We start from the raw sequence: 12,506 nt of genomic DNA on the forward strand, positions 1-12,506 counted from the left end.
AACAATTGTTTTTTTAATAAAAAAGTGTTTTTGTTACCCAACCAACCCCTTTTTGTAAAATTTCAACTGACTGTTTTCCTAAATTGTCTTTTTATGTGACGTCAATCTCTTGTTAACAAGATCAAATGCTAGTAAAGATCATTATTATTATTATCATCAATAATTTTCAGACATCGTGGGCTGCTTCAACCTTCCGCACAAGAACTCCCCTCTCCAAAAAGTGCCAGAGGACCCCCAAGTTCTGGATACCAAATTCCACCTCTTCACTAGGCGCATGGTGGACATTACCAAACCGGAAATTCTGCGCTATGATGACAATGGAAAATCTTTAAACGAATCGACGATGGACTTCACTAAACCCCTGAAGCTGATTGCCCATGGATATATGAGCAGATGGAACGAAAAAGGATCCATCATCATGGCAAACGCCTATTTGAAATTGGTGGGTGAAATATTAACAGTTATTTCAAAAAAGTTTTGTCCGTTTTCCTCAGTCTACTGATGAATATTTAGTCTCGGAGATATATTAAGAAAAAATAACTGGGTTTGAAAATTTGAATTCAGAGAAGAAAATATGATTTTTGTAATCATTCACTGATGTATGTAACAAAATATTTAAAACATTTTCAAATCAGTTCGTATTCTCTCACTTGGACAAATATGAATCATACATCGTTAGACAAATACAAGTTTTTAGTCATATCAAACATTTTTGACCTCAAAATTTAAAAAATCATTAATGCGAGATTATTGAAATCCTACCCGAAATTAAAAAAAAATCTCCTCGGCGGGGAATCGAACCCCGGTCTCCCGCGTGACAGGCGGGGATACTGACCACTATACTACCGGGGACTTACAGATTAGTAACGAAAATATTTTACAGAAAATGTAATTAGTTAATGGTCGATAAAAGTTGTTGCCTGAGTTAAAGAAATAACAATTTTGAATAATATAGTTAATCCCAAAAGATATTACATCACTTACTCGCCACATCTCTTTTCATGATCAAGAAATTATTACGTAAAAATATTTGCGAAAGTTACGTGGCATTAAATACCAAATTATACTTTCACATAATGTGTTCCTAATATTATGTTCGCCATAGAGTTCAGGGACGCCTTCTGTATTCATTGAGTGATTTTAAGTAGTCCGATGGGGTATATTTATAATAAGAATTGAAAAGCTGCTAACAGAATTTTACATATATGGCCATGAAATTTACATCTTTGTGTCATTAATAATAGTATTGTATTCAACGAGCCCGAAATATGGGCTTTATTCGTAAAAATGAAGTTTTTCGACGCGAGCTAAAGGACAATCGGTACTTGACATCCAGAACTTCCAGTAATGTGACTTGACATCCAGGAATGCAACTTGACATCTAGGATTTCCAGTAACGTAACTTGACATCCAGGACATTCAGGACTTTACATCCAGTATATTAAGGCTTCTAGCAATGTAACTTGACGTCCAGTAATGTAATTTGACGTCCAGGAATTTAACTCAATATACAGGACATCCAGGAATATAACTTGACATGCAGGAATGTGATTTGACATCCAGGATTTTCAGTTATTGACATTCAGGTATGTTACTTGACGTCCAGGACTTCCAGTAATATAACATGCCATTCAGGACATCCAGAACTTCAGTAATGTGACTTGACACCCAGGAATGTAACTTGACATCTAGGATTTCCAGTAATGTAACTTGACATCCATGACATTCAGGACTTTACATCCAGTAGTATATTAAGGCTTTCAGCAATGTAACTTGACGTCTAGGAAATCAACTCAATATACAGGACATCCAGGAATACAACTTGACATCCAGGAATGTGATTTGACATCCAGGTTTTCCAGTTATTGACGCCCAGGACTTCCAGTAATGTAACTTGACATATAGGACTTTTGTTACTTCACATCCAGGACTTTCAATAATACAACTTGCCATTCAGGACATCCAGAACTTCTAGTAACGTGACTTGATATCCAGGAATGTAACTTGACATCTAGGATTTCCAGTAAGGTAACTTGTCATTCAGGACTTTACATCCAGTATATTAAGGCTTCCAGCAATGTAACTTGACACCCAGGAATTCAACTCAATATACAGGACATCCAGGATTATAACTTGACATCCAGGAATGTGATTTGACATCCAGGATTTCAAGTAATTGACATTTAGGAATGTAACTTGCGTCCAGGACATTCGGTACTTCACATCCAGGACTTTCATTAATATACTTGCCATTCAGGACATCCAGAACTTCCAGTAATGTGACTTGACATCCAGGAATGTAACTTGACATCTAGGTTTTTCAGTAATGTAACTTAACATCCAGGACATTCAGGACTTTACATTACATTACAGGACTTTATATTAAGGCTTTCAGCAATGTAACTTGACATCCTGACATCAGTTATTGACATTCAGGAATGTTACTTGACGTCCAACTTCCAGTAATGTAACTTGACATCCAGGACATTCGGTACTTGACATCCAGGACTTCCAGTAATGTATGTTGCCATTCAAGATTTCCAGTAATGTAAATTGGCGTCCAGGGATCTAACTTGACATCCAGTTCACTCAGGAATGTAACTCAACCTCCAGAAATCTGAGTTAACACACAGAAATCGAAATTTGTGGTCTTGTGACTTTCGATAAAATTTCGGGGTGAATATCCGGTCGATAAAGGATTCGATACACGAATTTTGCACTTATTATCATCATTGATTTCAGTATGACTGTAACGTGATCCTATTGGACTGGCACATTGGAGCGAGGGGACCACAATATCCTACAGCAGCAGCCAATACCGAATTGGTCGGAAGACAACTGGGTATCCTGCTCGTCCAGATGGTAGAGAAAGGACTGGACGCCAGAAAAATTCATCTGATAGGGTTTTCGCTAGGAGCTCATGTTTGTGGTACGGCATCAGAAAGTTTGAAGGCGAAGGGATACCTAATAGGACGAATAACTGGTAAGATACCACTTTTGTTTTCGTGTTTCGGAAGGGATCTATGTTCACGTTTTTTTTTTCCTCCCGTACAAGTTGAAAGAAGTCTTGAGAAAAATTGTATGTTGATTAGGCGCCACAAGTTTAATTTTTCCTTCTTTCATTGGATTTGTTACACGCCGAAAGTTCCAAATCTACCTTTCTTTCATTTCAGTGTTGAATGTTGATGTCAGCAGAGGATAATTGTTTGGTATGAAATGGCTAGTTCAGTCGCCCAAGTAACTTAACTAGATGCGGAACTTTGAAGTATAAGACTGTTGAAACGAAATTTGATCGCCGGAGATAAGTGTGTGAAAGTTATTTTCCAGGTTTTTTGGTCGTAGTCTACAGGTTTGACGTTTCGTCTAGTACTTCTAGTAATGTAGAAGATATCTACCGCAGTAGTTGAGTCAAGTTTCATTACCGAAAATCCTGGATGTCAAGTCACATTACTGGAAGTCAAGTCACATTACTGGAAGTTTCTAATGTCCTAGATCTCAAGTATCGATGGTCCTGGATGTCAAATCACATTTCTGGATATCAAGCTACATTATCGGAAGCCCTAGATGTTAAGTTACATCGTGACTTACACTTCTGGATGTCCTGTATATCAAGTTAGATTCCTGAATGCTAAGTTACATCACAGGAAATCCTGGAGGTCAGATTACATTGCTGGAAGCCTTGAATGTCCTGCATGTAAAGTCCTAAATGCTGGAAGTCCGGGATGCCAAGTACCGAATGTCCTGGATGTCAAGTACTGAGTGTCATGGATGTCAAATTACAATCCAGGGTGTCAAATTACATTCCTGGATGTCGAATTACATTCCTGAATGTCAAGTTACATCACTGGAAATCCTGGATGTGAGGTTATATTTCTGGAAGCCTTGAATTTCTTTGATGTAAAATCCTGAATGCTGGAAGTCCTGGATGTCAAGTACCGATTGCCCTGGATGTCAAATTACATTGCTGGATGTCAAGTTACACTACTGGAAGACCTGGATGTTGAGTTACATTCCTTGATGTCCTGTATATCAAGTTAGATTCCTGAATGTCAAGTTACATCGCTGGGAATCCTGGATGTCAGGTTATATTGCTGAATGTCTTTGATGTAAAATCCTGAATGCTGAAAGTCCTGGATGTCAAATTACATTCCTGGATGTCAAATCATATTTTTAGATGTCAAGTCACACTACTGGAAGACCTGGATGTTGAGTTACATTCCTGGATGTCCTGTATATCAAGTTAGATTCCTGAATGTCAAGTTACATCACTGAAAATCCTGAATGTCAGGTTATATTGCTGGAAGCCTTGAATTTCTTTGATGTAAAATCCTGAATGCTGGAAGTCCTGGATGTCAAGTACCGATTGTCCTGGATGTCAAATTACATTCCTGGATGTCAAGTTACACTACTGGAAGACCTGGATGTTGAGTTACATTCCTTGATGTCCTGTATATCAAGTTAGATTCCTGAATGTCAAGTTACATCACTGGGAATCCTGGATATCAGGTTATATTGCTGAATGTCTTTGATGTAAAATCCTGAATGCTGAAAGTCCTGGATGTCAAATTACATTCCTGGATGTCAAATCACATTTTTAGATGTCAAGTCACACTACTGGAAGACCTGGATGTTGAGTTACATTCCTGGATGTCCTGTATATCAAGTTAGATTCCTGAATGTCAAGTTACATCACTGAAAATCCTGGATGTCAGGTTATATTGCAGGAAGCCTTGAATGTCTTTGATTCAAAATCCTGAATGCTGAAAGTCCTGGATGTCCTGAATGTTAAGTACCGAATGTCCTGGATGTCAAATAATATTCCTGGCTGGCAAGTTCCATGCCTGATGTTTCCTCTACTACTTCTAGTAATGTAGTAGATGTCTACCGCAGTAGTAGATGAAATTTCAAGCATACTAACCTGCAGACCAAAGAAGATAGCTTTCTCACAATCATTGATTACATTATTTCGTGCACCTGAGTCGCTATGGAAAAATTTACTAGCCAAGTAAAGCAAAGCAAAATTCAAGGAAAATTTCAAAATATAATCTTTATTTTTCGTTCAGTACAAAAAATGAAAATTCAATTGCTTTTTGCAAGCTGTGCATAAAAATACAGTGATTTTTTATAATGGTACTAATTCTCTACGTCTCTTGTCTTCTTCCACATAGAGAGCAAAGTACCTATTCTAATTTGGTGTTTTGAAATACAGAATTCACTAAAAACTTCAGGGTATGTACAGATTCATTTTCTTTTGCTCGAAGCCCAATTCCTTTTGGTTTTGTTCAGGATTATTTTCGAATTCAGCCTGTGCCACATTTTTCTGATAAAAAATATGCAATTCCTTAACATCAGACTTTTTCTTCAGGACTTGATGCAGCAAGTCCCTTATTTAGGAATGAATATCTAAGGGAAAAATACAAAAAGCTGGATAGAAGCGATGCCAAGTTTGTTGATGTTATCCACACCGATTCTAGTCCAGTAAGTCCATGAAATTATATTTTTTCATGCATGACTAGGTTGTAGAATGAACCTTGTAGACAATAAAGTGGCTATGAAGGGTTGTATTAGCACAAACATTTATGGATCTGTTACAAATTGAGTTTTATTCTCAATAAAATGCACAAAATGTTCTTGCTGATACATTACCAAAGCTTTAATTAGTGAACACTATTGTGTTGAAAAAATATTGGTCTGAAATGAAGAAATTGAAAATCAAGTTCTTCAAACGTCATCAATGTCCAAAATCATGAAAAAAAAAATTACAATCCTACATTTATCAATGTTCATAAATACTTTTTCTGTATATAGTTTGTCACTGACGGTTTCGGCTTGTGGGAACCAATTGGACATGTGGATTTCTTTCCGAATGGGGGTCAAGACCAACCTGGTTGTGAGGATGTGAAAGATTCAATAGTTGTCTCACATTTTGGTATGTATTCAGACCAGTTTCAAAGAGATAATTGCAAATCTTCGATTTTTCCTTATATTTCTTTCATGAACACTGCATACCAGATAATATTGAAAATAAACAGGGTGTCCCAGAATGTATTCAACAAGCGATATCTTCGTTAGTTTTGAACCTAGAAAAATGAAACGAAGGCGGTTTTGATAGACTTCAGAATGCCATTCTGAGATGATGCTGTCATGGCAATTTCAAAAAAATGTTTTTCAAACAGCACCCCCAGCATAAATCTACTTTGTTTAAGTTTCCATTGTACTGTAAATACTGTCACATCATTTTCCATACATGATACTGCAGAATTTAGTTAACTCGCCTGACAGACTTGCACCAAATGAAATCACTCGATACCTAGTTGTTTTTTAATTCGCTAAACGATATTCTTACTAACTTCAAGTGCTTTTGAGAATACTAGAACTGAAACATGTGGCTTCAGTTCAATACATGCCAGAACATTTTTTTAAATTTCTTCTCTCCTGGTTGATGCCTGATGTCGGGCACGTTTTGAGATTGGAAACTAAATTCTAGGGCATTCTGTATGAACAATGACATGTGACACTTAGAAAAATAACAATGGTTGTAATGATTTCAAACACCATCTCAGAAAGGCATCCAGAAGTCTTTCGAAACCACCTTTGTTTCATTTTTCCAGCTCCACCAATACCAAAGATATAGTTTGTTAACTAAATTTTGGACACCCTGTATATACTTATATATGAAGTGTACTAACAATATGGATGAAAATGAGAAAAGAAAGTACAGAACAAAACCTAATACATGCTAGGGAATAATGGAGTGGGTATATGTGAAAAATTTATCACATAGGTAGGTATGTTCTCAATTTGATCAAGAATCCATTTTTGATAAATATTAGCCGAGAAGAATGTGAAATAGTCATTAAAATAAGCAACATGTTTTGAATGATCTATTTTTATGATATTCATTCACAAAATGCAATTTTGAGTAGGTAGAACTTTAGTTGTTCCATTTACCTACTTCTCGTATATCCTATGGATATCCATAAGATACATCCATAGGCTATACTTTTCAATGTAAAGATATCCCGAACCTGAAATGGACATGAAACGGATATCCGTAGAATGTCCTGTGTTAACTGGGAAGGATTACTAAGAGACATTTCATTTCACAAACGTAAAGTCCAACGAAAATAGTGGAGAATAATCGGGCATTTTTTTAATTCTATAACTAAAAGCACTTTTCTATAGTTATCACATTTGAAAAAAAAGATGTCATATGGTCCATAGTTATTTGAGTTAATGTTTGTGTTTTCTACACCTGAATAGAATTTTTCATGATGTGGAGGGTGTGAATCCCCAAAAATATCAATATGTTGATAATGAATATTGATAACATATTCTTTCAATACATGTAATTTACTAGAAATATGTAAGTCCCCGGTAGTATAGTGGTCAGTATCCCCGCCTGTCACGCGGGAGACCGGGGTTCGATTCCCCGCCGAGGAGGTTTTTTTTATTTTGAGAAAAACATTTTTATTATTAAACACAAATATTTTTAGTTACTCCACACATTTCACATTGTTTATCACCTGGAACAATTACTTGTAATATATAATTTAAACTTCTACCTTAATTACTCCTAAACTAAATGTGATTTCAACATTTGTTGAGCAGCACTGACCATTGTTCTGAAGCTATAATATAATAAATTTGTAAATGGTGTCGTACTCACTATTTAACATTACATAAGGTGAATATGCAGTCCATATAAAAATATTTTTCTACACCCGTACTCTAACAATACACTTATATGACCATAATCCGTTTCATAATGATATCCATTATGATACAGATTTTTCATAACGATACAGATTATCAACCAATAGAAACCCATAATTTTTCAATCAAGAATCCTGTTCCTTTGTTTGTCCTAGATTCTAACCTAAGTAACTAATTGCTTTATTTGTCAAAATCAGTTTTCATATTACCTACCTATATTATCAAAATGTCTGAAAACAGCGATATAGAAGGAATACCATCGACTCCAATATTTTTAAAAGATCAGATTAATTACAGTTGTTATAATCAATATAAATATAATTAGAATCTTTATAGTTTTCATATATCCGTGATAATACCATTAAGTTTGTGTTTTTTTAAAAAAATATGAGTTAATTACTGTAAATGTGTTCAATACAAATATAATATTTATAGTTTTTCATTATTTATCGGGTTTAGAAAAAATAGCGTATGCAACTCTCATGTAATGGTTATTAATACACTCGCATATACCATACAAAACTCGCCTTCGGCTCGTTTCGTATCCCGTTAATGCTCGTGTCTTAATAACCATCATTACATGATCGTTGCATAATATACTATTGTGATGTTCTCCACGGATCTATTCTTTTTTTAATGGACATGAATAATATGTTTCTTTCAGCCTTGATATGAAATTGAACATGTTACAAACCAATAATAATAATTCCCTTCCATTTCAGGTTACAATATACCTACTGAGACTTTATATTTTTTTCTATCATTTTTACGTTTCTCAATAGCTCATCCGGAATTTCACTTTCAGTATTTTAATTCCTCCCCCACCTTCACACTTTCACTAATCTCCTTACTAATCGTGCATTCTTCTCTAGAAAGAGGCCTCTCCAAACAAATAGTTTGCAGCCACATCAGAGCTTTCCATCTCTTTCGAGAATCCCTCTTGAATCTCTTAGAGAGACAAAGAAACAAGGACAGTTGCGAATTTACCGCCTATGACTGCCCGGGCGGTATGCCTTCCTTCGAAAGGGGCAACTGTTTTCCCAGGATAGGAAAGGAAAACGAAACCATCGCCTTGGACCCCTCATACAGGTATGACATAGGAAAGTTTGGGGAAGAAGCCAAAGGAGAGGGGGTCATGTTCTTTTCTACAAAGGACAGTGGTCCGTACTGTGGTAAGAAAAAGTCTAATTTTACAGTAACTTATAGGAATGTGGCGTACCACAAGGGTCGCTCTTGAGCCCTGTTATGTTTCTAACCTCATATACATACGTGATATCTTTGTAGAAGTCACACAATTCCAAACGCTCTTTCTGTATTTGATCCATTTTTTTGGTAGAATTTTTCAAAAGCTAACAATAAACTTGGGAATGAATAATAATCTTTTTTTTTCTCCTCGAAGGTACCCAGCTTCAAGCTTCAATACAACTATCGCCTAAAACCGGGCCCATGAAAGGACTGTTACAAGTGCAATTGAGACCTTCCAACAACCCTGTTGTTTTTCAAATAAACTGCGAGTAAGTATCATACATTTATATTCCATGAATGAAGCAAAAATAGAAGCATCTACCATGGAGACAAGGATGTGATGGCAAAAGAACTGGATAATGAAGTAGAAGAACCATCGTAGGGTACCTATATAGTCGACCGTTACTGTTTGGATCTACACCGTGGACATGGACAAAACAACTACTATGAGAAGATTACCAATAAGTTCTTGTTCAGTAAAGGTTGCACACAGAGTTAGGGGTTGACCCCCTTCTGAATCCACTCCTACCTCTCGTCTATCAAAGATATCAAGCAAACTTATATAGACTACCTTGTCATCTTGGCATGGACCAAGTTGGGAAGGGTAGCCTGTTGAATGCCCCCTTTGAACATTGGACAATGTTCATAATTGGTGTCAGACAGAGCAGAGGTCTGTAAACACCAGCAAAATTGTGATAGTCCCTTTCACTCCATCATCATACTGGGGTAGAGAATCGACCTTTACTGTCGAGTCTACACCGTGTTCACGAACATTGGGGTGCTAGCCCCCCTTTTGTTGCCAAGTTGGGAAGGGTAGCCTGTTGTATACTTCTTTTGAACATTGGGCAATGTTCACAATTGATGTTAGACAGAACAGAGGTCTGTAAACACCAGCAAAATTGTGATAGTCCCTTTCACCATGAGAAAGAACCTTTGCTATTCAACTCAATCATCATACTGGGGTAGAGAATCGACCTTTACTGCCGAGTCTACACCGTGTTCACGAACAATGGGGTGCTAGACCCCCTTCTGTGGCCAAGTTGGGAAGGGTAGCCTGTTGTATACTTCCTTTGAACATTGAGCAATGTTCACAATTGGTGTTAGACAGAACAGAGGTCTGTAAACACCAGCAAAATTGTGATAGCCCCTTTCACCATGAGAAAGAACCTTTGTTATACAACTCAATCATCATACTGGGGTAGAGAATGGACCTTTACTGCCGAGTCTACACCGTGTTCACGAACAATGGGGTGCTAGACCCCCTTCTGTGGCCAAGTTGGGAAGGGTAGCCTGTTGTATACTTCCTTTGAACATTGGGCAATGTTCACAATTGGTGTTAAACAGAACAGAGGTCTGTAAACACCAGCAAAATTGTGATAGTCCCTTTCACCATGAGAAAGAACCTTTGTTATACAACTCAATCATCATACTGGGGTAGAGAATCGACCTTTACTGCCGAGTCTACACCGTGTTCACGAACAATGGGGTGCTAGACCCCCTTCTGTGGCCAAGTTGGGAAGGGTAGCCTGTTGTATACTTCCTTTGAACATTGAGCAATGTTCACAATTGGTGTTAGACAGAACAGAGGTCTGTAAACACCAGCAAAATTGTGATATTCCCTTTCACCATGAGAAAGAACCTTTGTTATTCAACTTCATCATCATACTGGGGTAGAGAATCGACCTTTACTGCCGAGTCTATACCGTGTTCACGAACATTGGGGTGCTAGCCCCCCTTTTGTTGCCAAGTTGGGAAGGGTAGCCTGTTGTATAATTCCTTTGAACATTGAGCAATGTTCACAATTGGTGTTAGACAGAACAGAGGTTTGTAAACACCAGCAAAATTGTGATATTCCCTTTCACCATGAGAAAGAACCTTTGTTATTCAACTTCATCATCATACTGGGGTAGAGAATCGACCTTTACTGCCGAGTCTACACCGTGTTCACGAACATTGGGGTGCTAGCCCCCCTTTGTTGCCAAGTTGGGAAGGGTAGCCTGTTGTATAATTCCTTTGAACATTGAGCAATGTTCACAATTGGTGTTAGACAGAACAGAGGTTTGTAAACACCAGCAAAATTGTGATATTCCCTTTCACCATGAGAAAGAACCTTTGCTATTCAACTCCATCATCATACTGGGGTAGAGAATCGACCTTTACTGCCGAGTCTACACCGTGTTCACGAACAATGGGGTGCTAGACCCCCTTCTGTGGCCAAGTTGGGAAGGGTAGTCTGTTGTATACTTCCTTTGAACATTGGGCAATGTTCATAATTGGTGTTAGACAGAACAGAAGTCTGTAAACACCAGCAAAATTGTGATAGTCCCTTTCACCATGAGAAAGAACCTTTGTTATACAACTCAATCATCATACTGGGGTAGAGAATCGACCTTTACTGCCGAGTCTACACCGTGTTCACGAACAATGGGGTGCTAGACCCCCTTCTGTGGCCAAGTTGGGAAGGGTAGCCTGTTGTATACTTCCTTTGAACATTGAGCAATGTTCACAATTGGTGTTAGACAGAACAGAGGTCTGTAAACACCAGCAAAATTGTGATATTCCCTTTCACCATGAGAAAGAACCTTTGTTATTCAACTTCATCATCATACTGGGGTAGAGAATCGACCTTTACTGCCGAGTCTATACCGTGTTCACGAACATTGGGGTGCTAGCCCCCCTTTTGTTGCCAAGTTGGGAAGGGTAGCCTGTTGTATAATTCCTTTGAACATTGAGCAATGTTCACAATTGGTGTTAGACAGAACAGAGGTTTGTAAACACCAGCAAAATTGTGATATTCCCTTTCACCATGAGAAAGAACCTTTGTTATTCAACTTCATCATCATACTGGGGTAGAGAATCGACCTTTACTGCCGAGTCTACACCGTGTTCACGAACATTGGGGTGCTAGCCCCCCTTTTGTTGCCAAGTTGGGAAGGGTAGCCTGTTGTATACTTCTTTTGAACATTGGGCAATGTTCACAATTGGTGTTAGACAGAACAGAGGTCTGTAAACACCAGCAAAATTGTAATAGTCCCTTTCACCATGAGAAAGAACCTTTGCTATTCAACTCCATCATCATACTGGGGTAGAGAATCGACCTTTACTGCCGAGTCTACACCGTGTTCACGAACAATGGGGTGCTAGACCCCCTTCTGTGGCCAAGTTGGGAAGGGTAGTCTGTTGTATACTTCCTTTGAACATTGGGCAATGTTCATAATTGGTGTTAGACAGAACAGAAGTCTGTAAACACCAGCAAAATTGTGATAGTCCCTTTCACCATGAGAAAGAACCTTTGTTATTAAACTCCATCATCATACTGGGGTAGAGAATCGACCTTTACTGCCGAGTCTACACCGTGTTCACGAACAGTGGGGTGCTAGACCCCCTTCTGTGGCCAAGTTGGGAAGGGTAGCCTGTTGTATACTTCCTTTGAACATTGAGCAATGTTCACAATTGGTGTTAGACAGAGCAGAGCTCTGTAAACACCAGCAAGTCGTGATAGTTTCCTTTGTCAAAAGACTATGGTATGGCAATTCTATTGCCAT

At 37.9% G+C, this 12,506-nt stretch overlaps 1 protein-coding gene and 2 non-coding genes across 3 annotated transcripts in view; 2 read left to right on the forward strand and 1 right to left on the reverse strand.

The window, feature by feature from the left end:
* Positions 1–12,506, forward strand: part of RhoGAP100F (Rho GTPase activating protein at 100F) — a 125,141-nt gene that overhangs the window by 107,662 nt on the left and 4,973 nt on the right. Inside the window, 6 exon segments of the mRNA XM_074175504.1 lie at positions 171–442; positions 2,743–2,983; positions 5,366–5,478; positions 5,809–5,929; positions 8,589–8,888; positions 9,116–9,230. Coding sequence (XP_074031605.1) covers positions 171–442; positions 2,743–2,983; positions 5,366–5,478; positions 5,809–5,929; positions 8,589–8,888; positions 9,116–9,230 — 1,162 coding nt within the window.
* TRNAD-GUC (transfer RNA aspartic acid (anticodon GUC)) lies at positions 781–852 on the reverse strand. The gene has a single exon. It is a non-coding gene; the product is annotated as a tRNA-Asp (tRNA).
* TRNAD-GUC (transfer RNA aspartic acid (anticodon GUC)) lies at positions 7,372–7,443 on the forward strand. The gene has a single exon. It is a non-coding gene; the product is annotated as a tRNA-Asp (tRNA).

The sequence above is a fragment of the Leptinotarsa decemlineata genome, unplaced genomic scaffold, assembly GCF_025532065.1.
Source record: "Leptinotarsa decemlineata unplaced genomic scaffold, Ldec_3_MD MMD2_tig00001064_RagTag_RagTag, whole genome shotgun sequence".
NCBI lineage: Eukaryota > Metazoa > Arthropoda > Insecta > Coleoptera > Chrysomelidae > Leptinotarsa > Leptinotarsa decemlineata.